At 37.2% G+C, this 12612-nt stretch overlaps 1 protein-coding gene across 4 annotated transcripts in view; it reads right to left on the bottom strand.

Moving 5' to 3' along the window:
* ATP7A (ATPase copper transporting alpha) overlaps positions 1 to 12612 on the bottom strand; it is a 174799-nt gene that overhangs the window by 108480 nt on the left and 53707 nt on the right. The window contains exon 2 of one of the 4 annotated variants that reach the window (XM_045995381.1): positions 1399 to 1539. The exons of 1 other annotated variant lie outside the window; for it this stretch is intronic. In XM_045995381.1, the coding sequence (XP_045851337.1) occupies positions 1399 to 1518 (120 nt within the window). In that variant the 5' untranslated portion in view covers positions 1519 to 1539. Of the gene's footprint in view, positions 1 to 1398; positions 1540 to 12612 lie in introns of those variants that run through there. 2 more of the 4 variants (XM_045995384.1, XM_045995382.1) reach the window with 2 other exon arrangements.

Genomic DNA, 12612 nt, shown 5'->3' with positions numbered 1-12612 from the left:
ATCACTTTGGTGGTAAAAGGCACCTTTATGATGATTAATTTTTTCAGAATTTACGTGAGAGAATAATTGGGAGACGACAAGTTTGAGAACCATATGCAAATTAAATTGCATCTGTAGACACTATATGACCAGAAAATACACTGGCCCAGGAATCATGCAACTTCAGTTCTAGTTTTGCCTTGGTAATAGGTAGCTGTGTCACAAGTCACTTCATTAATCTAAGCTTCCATTTGGTAATCTGTAAAATGAGGAGATTAGACTATTGAAGTCATATGTAAGACCCTTTGTAGCTTTAACATGTCTATGCCAAAAAATGAACACGGGAAACATTCAAAAAATTTTTATAAGACAGTAGGCGAGGTGGCATCACTATATTCCCTGTAGGGTAGTGTTGTATTGACTTTGGGACTTTTGGTTCTTACAGTTAGAAGGTGTGAAACAAAGCCATTTAAATTATTTATTTATAATAGTTATATTAATAATTAAGGTTCATTATAGACAAATTAGAATATATTTATAAGCCACTCTTTTCATCAACATTCTGAGATGAATTACAGCAGGAATGTGTTAAGGTGGTCTGAAAAAAGTCAATTTTATTTTTGCAATTGATAATTGAAATGAAGGGGCATCTGGGTGGCACAGTAGGTTAAGCATCCAACTCTTGGTTTTGGTTCAGGTCATGATCTCATGATCATGAAATTGAGCCCTGCATGGGGTTCTGTGTTCAGTGTGGAGTGTGCCTAAGTTTCTCTCTCTGACTCCCCACCCCAGCCCCTCACCAGCCCCATTCTCTCTCTAAAGGAAATAAATAAACATTTTTTTAAAAATTGAAGTGAAAAGGGTGCTTGAATGGCTCAGTTGGTAGAGCATGTGATTCTTGATCTCAAGGTTGTGAGTTCAAGTCCCATATTGAATGTACACATTACTTAAATATATATCATATATATTTAACCAGAAACGTTTAAAAAATTGTAGTGAAAAAGCTTAGAAAATTACTATTACACCTTGTATGCATGTGCTTAAGGAAGATTACATTATTATTTCACATAATAATTGTCATGCTATATAAGAGAAGAAAGCCCAGCACCCTTTCTCTGAAAACATATATTTTATTTTAGTATGAAATTAAGAGTAATATAAATTTATTTATACTTATAAAACATAAATCTATAAACATACAACCATGGTAATGTCAAGGCATCTTCAGATGTTTTTAAGTTAAAACTATAATTTTTTATTTTTTTATAAAAAGAAAAGTTAAAGGGGCAAAGAAAAATATATTAACCTTATCAGTCTTTATTGCCAAATGTGTCAGTATATCTGCTTCTCAGTGTTTAAAGTAATTTTATAGAATTCCAGTCAACATTTGACTTTACTTATTTCCAAAGACTAACTTACTTTAATATGATGTACACCATTCAGTTTTCCAATCCGCTGCTCAATGGTCCAAACACAGGAACTACATGTCATCCCCTCAACAGAGATGTTGACAGAATCCACACCCATATTTCGATCCATCTTGATTTCTTCTTTACATTCCTATTAGAAACAATGAACTCACTAATTTCAGCCATGGAAATAATCCTTCCTCAACTTTCCCCCCAAATTCTCAACTGAAATTATTCTACAAATAAAATATGGTCAGCATTCTTTTCTCTCATCTCATTTCACTCTCATCTCAGGACCACTGCTTTAGCTATTCCCTTGGAATAGACCTCCTTCTTCCAGATACCTGCTTAGCGAACTTCATCTCTTTCAAGCCTTTACTCAAATCTAATCCCCATAATGAGTTTTACACAGACCACCCTGCTTAAAATTGCAATCCACATCCCTTCCATACATACCCATTCTGATTCCCCTTATATCTGCTCTATTTTGTCTTTTTTTCATAGAACTTATCTTCTAATATACTCCCTAATTTACTTACTGTGTTCATTGCTCATTATCTGCTTTCCTGTGGTGGTTTCAAAATGTGCTCACAAATTCTTTGTTACTCCTTCTTTCAAAAGGTGGAATTTGTGGCGCCTGGGTGGCTCAGTCAGTTAAGCATCTGCCTTAGGCTCAGGTCCTGGGATCGAGCCCTACATCAGGCTCGCTGCTCAGCAGGGAGTCTGCTTCTCCCTCTCCCTCTGCTTGTGTTCTCTCTCTCTCTCTCTCACTTGCTCACTTTCTCTCTACCAAAAAATAAATGTTCAAAAAAAGAAAAATGAGGTGGAATTTAACTCCTTTCCCTTGAGTGTGACCTGTGCTCAATGACTTGCTTCCGAACAGAATATGGTGGAATAGACAAGGTGTAACTCCCAAGACTGAATCATAAAAGGCAGGCACTATGGGAGAGGGGTAAAAGTCACTGTGGATTCCTCCTTGTCTTTTCTGTTGAATGGCCCAAGCTGGGGGAAGCCATCTACCATATCATAAGGACACTCAAGCAACCTTAGGGAGTGGTTCATGTGGCAAGAAATTGAGGCCTCCTGCCAATAGTCCTGTGAGTGAACCATCTTAGAAGCTGGTACTTCAGACTTAATTAAGCCTTTAGATGCCTGAGACTTCAGTCAACATACTGACTACAATCTCATGAAACACCCTGAACCAGAACCACCCAGCAAAACCACTCCCAAATTTTATGACTCACAAAAATTCCAAGACAATAAATGTTTGCTGTTTCAAGCCACTGAATTTTTAGGTAATTTCTTACACTGCAATAATTAACTAATACATGTACCACTGGAATGAAAATTGTATGAAGGCAAGAATCTTTTGTCCCCACTGATAACTAATTTGAATCACATGAAATTGCCATTGTTGCATATCAAAATAGTCAAATACTGCCATTTTCATATAGCTCAACCTAATATATCCCATGGAAACAGTGTTTTCCTATGGTGAGAGGAACTAAGTGGTTTGGGGATAAAGGTGGAAAAAGGAATGTTTAGTATATAACCTTTTATACCTCTTTTTAAAGTTGAGATATAATTGACATAACATGGTATAAGTTTAAGGTGTACAATGTGTTGGTTTGATATGTGCATGCATGTGTGTGTGTGTGTGTGTGTGTGTGTGTGTGTATGTGTAGTAATAGGATTACCACCATTAGCTAACACCCCTATCCATCACTTGTCATTTTTTTCTGTGGTAAAAATTAAGATCTAGTCTTTTCTGTATCTTTTAAATTTTGTAACACAGGATGTATTATCTTTTCAAACACACACAGTAGACCTGAACTAATAGAAAACGATAATAGGGAAAGGAGTTTATAGCTGAGGCATTCTGAGAATCCTGCTCTTATTTGGAATGTACAAAGAGATAAACCTCAGATTTTGAGTGAAATAAGTCAAGCAGAGAGAGTCAATTATGGTTTCCCTTACTTGCGGAGCATAAGGAATAACACGGAGGACACTGGGAGATGGAGAGGAGAAGTGAGTTGGGGGAAATCAGAGGGGGAGACAAACCATGAGAGTCTCTACTGTGGACTCTGAGAAACAAACTGAAACTGAGGGTTTGGGAGGGGAGAGGGGTGGGGGTTGGGTGAGCCTGGTGGTGGGTATTAAGGAGGGCACATATTGCATGATGGAGCACTGGGTGTGTTGCATATGCAACAATGAATTTTGGAACACACACACACACAAATTTAATTTAATTTAAAAAAAAAGAATACATGTTAAAAATTTAAAGGTAACCAGTAGAAGACTAGAAATAGAATATGAAGCTTCCAAAACAGTAGAAGAAGAAAGAGAATAAAGAAAATTAAACCAAACCACTAGACAGGAAGGAAGATAAATGAAAATTACAAGAAAAGAAGAACATATTTCTATAAAACTCTTTTGTTTAAAGGGTAAAGTGAAATGATTATGATAAAAGCAGCACTAGATTCAGGCTTAAGAAATTAATTCAGGGGGCGCCTGGGTGGTTCAGTGGGTTAAAGCCTCTGCCTTCAGCTCAGGTCATGATCCCAGGGTCTTGGGATCGAACCCTGCATCGGGCTCTCTGCTCAGCAGGGAGCCTGCTTCCCTTCCTCTCTGTCTGCTTGCCTCTCTGCCTACTTGTGATCTCTGTCTGTCAAATAAATAAATAAAATCTTAAAAATAAAAAGAAATTATTCAGGAAAAAAAAGAGTCTTCCCAGTGCAGATATGAGGGCCTCTTTTAGAGCACTACAGATAACTCCAGTTTAGGTAAACTAAGGGGTGTTAATTAGAAGATGTTTAACTATGTGGACATTTGGAAAATTTTCATTTGGAAGAATATTAGCTCAATGTAAAGAATTTGCAAATTGTATAGATTTGCAAAAAAAAAATCTTTTTGCAAAGATCACAAATTATGTAGAAAGTACCGTTTTGTATAAGAGGGAGAAGAGAAATACTGAAGTAAAGTAACCAATGATGAGCAGGAAGTAACCAGTTATTATGAAGATGCTATTACTGAAAATTGAAGTACAAATAAAAATACAACTCTTGAGTCCAATAAAATTAATCCAGTATTCATTAGGGGGTCTCCATGCCCTTGGATAAAGATCCTATAGTGCGGCCATAATCAAAAATTAGAGACAGCAAAGTGTTTCTCTTAGACTTTTTTGTCAAAATTAACAATGGCCAACTACAGAACTCAAAAGGGGGTTTACAAATACCAAGATTTACATTGACTCTGTTTTGCCCTAAAAGTCATTTCTTTGAAAAATGCTAAACTGCAGGAGGGAAATTTTTTTAAAAAATCAAAACACTATGTAAAAATATCTCTAAAAGGACTCACAAATCATCAGTAACATTAGTTACCTCCACAGAGGTAAGTAATGCTTCTACATTTTGAATTATGTAAATACAAAACCAATTCAAAATAAATTTACAAAAAACAATTACTAAAACATTTCTTTGCAATAAATTTATTCCATGTGGAGTAAAATTAATTACTACATCATCTCAGTTTTGCTAAGCTCAGAGAAACAAACAGAAATTGCTGCTGAATCTCATCCTCTGCTTCTAACAAAGCAAATAAGTAGATTCTTCTTACTTTGATTTCACTGGAGCTTTGAACAACTGGACCACAAATATAATTTCCAAATATCTAAAACCACAGAATTTCCTTGGGGATAAATTGTTTTCAAATGTTAATTGGTTTTTAGCACATATTTTTCATTATATAAATTCTTCTTTGAGATATAATTCACACACTGTAAAATTCACCCTAAGACAAAGAGTTCAGTGTCTTTTAGTAATATTCACAAGGATATGCAACCATCATGATTATGTAACTGCAGAATATTTTCATTACCCCCAAAAGAAACTCCATACCCATCATCAGCAGTCACTCCTCAGTCCCCTTACATCTACTGGCAAAAATCAATCCACTTCCTAACTCTATGGATTTGTCCATCCTGGTAATTTCATAAAAATGGATTCATTCAATATGTGGCCTTTGTGTCTAAAATTCTTTCACTTAGCATAACATTTTTAAGGTTTAACAATCTGTACTTCATTTTTTTCACTTTCTTGATGGCATCCTTTGAAACAAAAAAAGGACTTAATTTTTATGAAACCAAATTTATCAATTTTTCTTTTGTTGTTTGTGCTTTTGATGTCCTATGTATAAGAAACCACTGCAACACTGAAAGCCATGAATATTTACTTCTATGTTCTAAGAGTTTGGTAGTTTCACTCTTACATTTAGGTCTTTAAATCCATTTGAGTTAATTGTTGTACATGGTGTGCAGCAGGGATCCAAGTGACATTCTTTTACATTGGATGTCAGCTTCTCCCAGCACCATTTTTTTAAAGATTTTATTTATTTATTTGACAGAGAGAGATCACAAGTAGATGGAGAGGCAGGCGGGGGGGGGGGGGAGCAGGCTCCCCGCTGAGCAGAGAGCCCTATGCGGGACTCAATCCCAGGACCCTGAGATCATGACCCGAGCTGAAGGCAGTGGCTTAACCCACTGAGCCACCCAGGTGCCCCCCAGCACCATTTTTTACACAGCTTTACTGAAATACAGTTCGCATGTAATTCACACATTTAAGGTGTAAAATTCAATAGGCATTACATTCACAGGTATGTGCCACCATTACCACAGTCAATTTTAGAACATTTCTCTCACCTCAAAAAGAAGCCTGATACCCTTTAGCTATCACCCTCCCACTTCCTAAGGCCCCCACCCCGACTGCCAGGCAACCATTAATCTCTGTGTCTGTATAGATTTTTCTCTTTTGGACATTTCGTATGAATGAAATCACATATAATATGCGGTCTTATGTGATTGGCTTCTTTCACTTAGCATAATGTTTTCAAGGTTCATCCATGTTGTAGAATGTGTCAGGGCTTCATTCCTTTTAATGGCTGAATTATATTCCATGGTATGGATATACTATATTTTGTTTATCTATTCATCAGTCGACATTTAGGTTGCCCCCATCTTCTGGCTACTAAGAATAAGGCTCCTATAAATATTTATGTACAAATTTCTGTGTTTTCATTTTTCTTGGGTAATACTTGAGTGGAACTATTAGGCCCGAGAACTCTATGTTTTAACTGAGGAAATGCCACAGTTTTCCAAAGGAGCTGTGCCATTTTACATTCCTACTAGCAGCATATGAGGGTTCCAATATCTCCACCTCCTCACTAACACTTATTATCTGATTTTTTTTTTTATTTTAGCCATTCTAGTAAATGTTAAGTGGTATCTCACTGTGATTTTGATTTGCATGTCCCTGATTACTAGTGATTTTGAACATCTTTTCATGTGCTTACTGGCCATTTTTATATCTTTTCTGGAGAAATGTCTATGTGAGCCCTTTATCCATTTTTTAAAAGATTTTATTTATTTGAGAGACAGAGAGAGAGAGAGCACAAGCAGAGGGAGCAGCAGAGGGAGGGGGAGCAGCAGAGAGGGAGAAGTGGGCTCTCTGCTCAGCAGGGAACCCCACATGGGTCTCGATCCTAGGACCCCAGGATCATGACTAGATGAAGGCAGACACTTAAGCAACTGAGCTACCCAGGCACTCCTTTTTTTCCCTTTACCCATTTTTTAATTGGGCTTTTGAGTTTTTTGTTGAGTTACAGGATTTATTTATATATTCTGGATATTAATCTCTAATCACATATATGACTTCCAAATATTTTCCCCTATTCTGTGGGTTATCTTTCCACCATCTTGATAGAGTCCTTTGGTGCCCAAAAGTGTTTAATTTTGATGAAGTCCAATGTATTTCGTTTTTGTTGCTTCTAGTCATTTTTAATTGAGATATAACTTATATATAGCATTATATTAGTTTTAGGTGTACAACAAAATGATTTCATATATGTATACATTGTGAAATGATTACCACCATAAGTTTAACATCAATTACCATGAAGTTAAATTTTTTTCTTATGGTAGAAACCTTTACAGTCTACTCTCTTAGCAGCTTTCAAATATACAATGCAGTACTGTTAACAATAGTCACCATATTGTATATTATATCCCCAGAACTTAAAGTTTATACCTTTTGGCCACCTTCACCCATTTCATCCATCTCCAACACCCACATCTGGCAACCTACCAATCTGTTCTCTTTATCTATGAGTTTGGTTTTTTTTCAGATTCCACATGTAAGTGAGCTCATATAGTATTTGCCTTCCTCTGGCTTAGCATAATGCCTTCAATCCATATTGTTGCAAGTGACAGAATTTCCTTTTTTTTTTAAAGATTTTATTTATTTATTTGACAGAGAGAGATCACAAGTAGGCAGAGAGGCAGGCAGAGAGAGAGGAGAAAGCTGGCTCCCCGCCAGGCAGAGAGCCTGATGTGGGGCTCAATCCTAGGACCCTGGGATCATGTCCTGAGATGAAGGCAGAGGCTTTAACCCACTGAGCTACCCAGGCACCCCCAGAACTTCCTTAATGGCTGAATAATGTTATGTATATATACACCACATTTACTTTATCCACTCACCCATTGAGGGACACTTAGGTTTTTTCCATACCTTAGCTACTGTAAATAATGAAGCAATGAATATGGGGTACAGATATCTTTGACACAGTGATTTCATGTCTTTTGGATAAATATCCAGAAGTGGAAATGCTGAATATGGTAGTTCTATTTTTAGTTTTTGAGGCACCTTCATACTATTTTCTACACATTCATTTTTAAAATGTAAAAACATAGAAAGGCTGAAAGAGTGGTACCTAGGTGTCTCAGTTGGCTAAGCATCGGACTCTTAGGGGGTCTGGGTGGCTCAGATAGTTAAGCATCTGCCTTTGGGTCAGGTCATGATCCCAGGGGCCTGCGATCGAGCCCCACATCAGGCTCCCTGCTCAGTATGGAGCCTGCTTATCCCTCTCCCTCTGCCATTCCCTCTGCTTGTGTTCTCTGGCTCTACTTCTCTGTCAAATAAATAATAGAGATAAAATCTTTTTTTTAAAAAAAGCATCTAACTCTTGATTTCTGCTCAGGTCATGATCTCAGGGTCATAAGATAAAGCCCTGCTCAGCGGGGAGCCTATTGGAGATTTTCTTTCTTCCCCTCCGTCTCCATCTCCCCCTCCCCTCACTTGCAAGTGCACGCTCTTTCTCTCTAAAAATAAATAAATAATTTTTTTAAAGAAAAGCTCAAAGAAAAATTCATCACTAGGCCCACCATTCTGTCTTAATTTTATTCAATTTGCATTCATTATGGAATAGTTATAATTTATAGTGTGACTTTATGTGAAATTGATTCATAATTATTAGCCTATTTGCATTATTTACTTTATGTTTTATATTTATTTTTACTGAAGTATAATCAACACACAATGTTACATTAGTTTCAGGTATATGACATAGTGATTTAACAGGTCTATACATTATGCTATGCTTACCACAAGTGCAGCTACAATTTGTCACCATACAACAATATTACAATACCACTGAATGTATTCCCTATAACTTTTATCCACTAATACTTATTCATTCCATAACTGGAAGCCTTGAGTTACTTACTTTTATTTTTTGTAAGCTTATTTCTTTTATTTTTGTAATCTCTACACCCAACGTGGGGCTCAAACTCAAGAACCTGAAGTCAAGAGTCACATGTTCTACTGACTGAGCCAGCCAGGCACCCCCATGTTTTTTGCTTTTAAAGTTACAGCTAAAGCTATTACAAATGTGATAGTTAACAATTCAGGTATGTCCACTACTACTTCTTAAACCAGTATTAAATTATTAAGTAAAAAATTACCTATTTTTAAAGAGACTTACAATAGTTATTCAATGTACAGAAATACATTTTTTCTGATTTTTGTCTTTAATGACATGAAGCAGCCTTTATTCAAGGTCAAAAAAAATCATGATCTCTAATGAAGCACACTGCCAAAGATGTTTACATTCTGATAATCTATGATTTACAATCTACATGTAAAAATAAGTTGTCACTGCCTTATGAAACTCTATCTTCCTTCCTCTAGCCAGAGCAGCTGCTGCCAATAGGACAAAATCTGAATTTTGAATGAATGATAAGTGAAATAAGGGAAGAAGTAGATCTGAATTAGTTTAGAGGAACTAGAACTAGCTACTGCAGATAAAAAAAAAATGCTCCATATGCCTGAATTCCCTATCGTGAATATTCAAGATTTAGAAATTATATTAATACATATATTCCCTTTTTCCCTGAACTTTTATTAAACTTTTATTAAACTTTATTAAACTTTTATTTCAACCACACATAAAAGCTGTAATAGTACAATGAACATCTATCTGTATATCCTCTGCATGAATTCAATAATGGTTAACATTTTGCTATATTTGACTTGCTTTCTTCTAAAACATTTGAATGTAAGTTTTAGAAATCATAATACTCCAGCATGCATTTTCAAAGAATAAGAACTCCTATATAACCACACTATTACTATCAAAGCTAAGAGAATTAATGATTATATGTCATCTAATACAAATTCTCTATTTAACTTTTCCCAAGAGGCCGGTTAGCTCAATTGGTTAGAGCATGGTGCTAATAAATTTTCCCAAATGTCCCAAGAACATCTTTTACAGCTTTTATTTTTCCCAAATCAGGATCCAGACAAAGTTCACACTGAATTTGGTTGTGTTTCTTTTAGTCTCATTTAATCTAAAACAGCCCCTCCCCTATCTCTTTTCCCCCATGAAATGAGTTTTGAAGAATCCGGGTCACTTGCCTTAAGAGACACTATATTCTCTTTTTAAAATACAAGCTCCACTTTGCTAGTTTAAGGGACTTATAGCTAGAATTATACCTCCTAATACCTGTGAAGGTCAGATAGGACAGGAAAGATAGGTAATTATGAACAAATGATACCTCAGATGAAGAGAACTCATAGGCTGGTGAAAAGTCCAAAGGTGAGGTACTGAAGGCCAACATAAAGGCATCAGGGACTAGGGAGAGGGTCATTCTTCTTAGCAGTAATGGGTATAAAAAGGAAAATAGAGTAACGTCTAAAATAAACATATCCTATCAAAATGTTGTCCACAGTCAGCCCTCGATCTTTTTTTTTTTTTTTAAAGATTTTTATTTATTTATTTGACAGAAAGAGATCACAAGTAGGCAGAGAGGCAGGCAGAGAGAGTGAGAGGGAAGCAGGCTCCCCGCCGAGCAGAGAGCCCGATGCGGGACTCGATCCCAGGACCCTGAGATCATGACCCGAGCCGAAGGCAGCGGCTTAAACCACTGAGCCACCCAGGCGCCCCCAGCCCTCGATCTTAAAAAGGAGACGCTCTCTTTCCTCTTGTAGCACATGGATGCCTGCCTCCAGTACAGAACACTCAGACTTAGTACCGTATAACTCAGATACGTTATGGGTCAAACAGAGCTTTTTTTTTTTTTTAATTTTTTTATTTTTTTATAAACATATAATGTATTTTTATCCACAGGGGTACAGGTCTGTGAATCGCCAGGTTTACACACTTCACAGCACTCACCATAGCACATACCCACCCCAATGTCCATAACCCCACCCCCCTCTCCCAACCCCCCTCCCCCCAGCAACCCTCAGTTTGTTTCGTGAGATTAAGAGTCACTTATGGTTTGTCTCCCCCCCAATCCCATTTTGTTTCATTTATTCTTCTCCTACAAACAGGGCTTTTGAAGGTTGATCAAGGCATACTACCAAAACTGAATTATTCTACTGGAAAATGTCAAGTTCAAACAACAGAACCGGTAACAAACTTTTGTACTACAATACATTCAGCAGATGAAAGCCAGTTTGTCTGATTATTTAGAAACGTAAAACGAAAATATAGTTTTCTTATGGGGTATGTCCCAGAAGACCAAAGTACTGGAGCATCTCTCAGGCTTACTGAGGAACTGAGAGAGACTAAGCAGAAAGGCACTTTTAAAGTAACTGGATAGGGATGCCTGGGTGGCTCAGTTGGTTAAGCATCTGCCTTCAGTTTAGGTCATGATCTCAGGGTCCTGGGATCAAGCCCCATATTGGGCTCCCTTCTCAGCGGGGAGACTGCTTCTCTCTCCTGCTTCTCGCTTTGCCTGCTGCTCCCTCTGATTGCGCATGCGCTCTCTCTCTCTCTCTCTGGCAAATAAACAAATAAAATCTTAAAAAAAAAATTCACCTGGAAGTATTTATTGGGGAAGAAGGAATTTCTGAGCACAAATGAAAATTACATTAATACAGCCACATTTATGGCTAATTCCTAATTTAAGCATGTTAAATCATCTATGAATAATATATTTTTACTCCTACCTTCATAATTCACCTGAATTTTTTCTTCAAAACACTACTTAAACTGGCCTTTACACACAAAAGCTCAGAAGAATTCCATCTCCCTCATGCTACTCCTATATATACAACTCTAACTGATTTTGTAACAAATGCAATGTCCATCTTTTGAATTTTAAAATGTCTCAAGGAGGGGCACCTGGGTGGCTCAGTGGGTTAAGGCCTCTGCCTTCGGCTCAGGTCATGATCCCAAGATCCTGGGATCGATCCTGGGATCCAGCCCCACATCGGGCTCTCTGCTCGGCAGGGAGCCTGCTTCCTCCTCTCTCTCTCTCTGCCTGCCTCTCTGCCTACTTGTGATCTCTATCTCTCAAATAAAATAAATAAAATCTTAAAAAAAAATAAAATGTCTCAAGGATAGGTACAAAGTCAGGAACATCTTTTGTAACCTCCCATTGTATTTAGCAAAATGACTTAGAAAACAGTAAAAGCATACACAATTCATATGGTATAGTAAAGCGTAGGCTTCTGGGAGATCACAATATCAAAGAACAAATCTGGCGTGCAGCAATTAGGAATGCAGTAACTCCGAGAACAACAGCAACCAACAACAGTGAGGGAAATAAGGGTTATTAAAGTATTTGGAGTCACTCCCTAAACACACATGGTAATCACCATTAGTAATAATATTTCCTAAGAGGAAGAACAGCATTATGACTGAACCATTATGTCTGGTTTAGAAACAGAAACTCAATGAATTGAGTATATATGAAGTCTGCTCAAAACCACTTCTTTTTTGTTAATATTTTATTTATTTGACAGAAATCACAACTAGGCAGAGAGGCAGGCAGAGAGAGAGGAGGAAGCAGGCTCCCCGGATCATGACCCCAGCCAAAGGCAGAGGCTTCAACCCACTGAGCCACCCAGGTGCCCCTCAAAGCTACTTCTTAAAGCTGATTACAGAA

Source organism: Meles meles, chromosome X, assembly GCF_922984935.1.
Source record: "Meles meles chromosome X, mMelMel3.1 paternal haplotype, whole genome shotgun sequence".
NCBI lineage: Eukaryota > Metazoa > Chordata > Mammalia > Carnivora > Mustelidae > Meles > Meles meles.
Note: the sequence above shows the minus strand (reverse complement) of the source record. Positions and strands in the feature narration are given on the sequence as shown.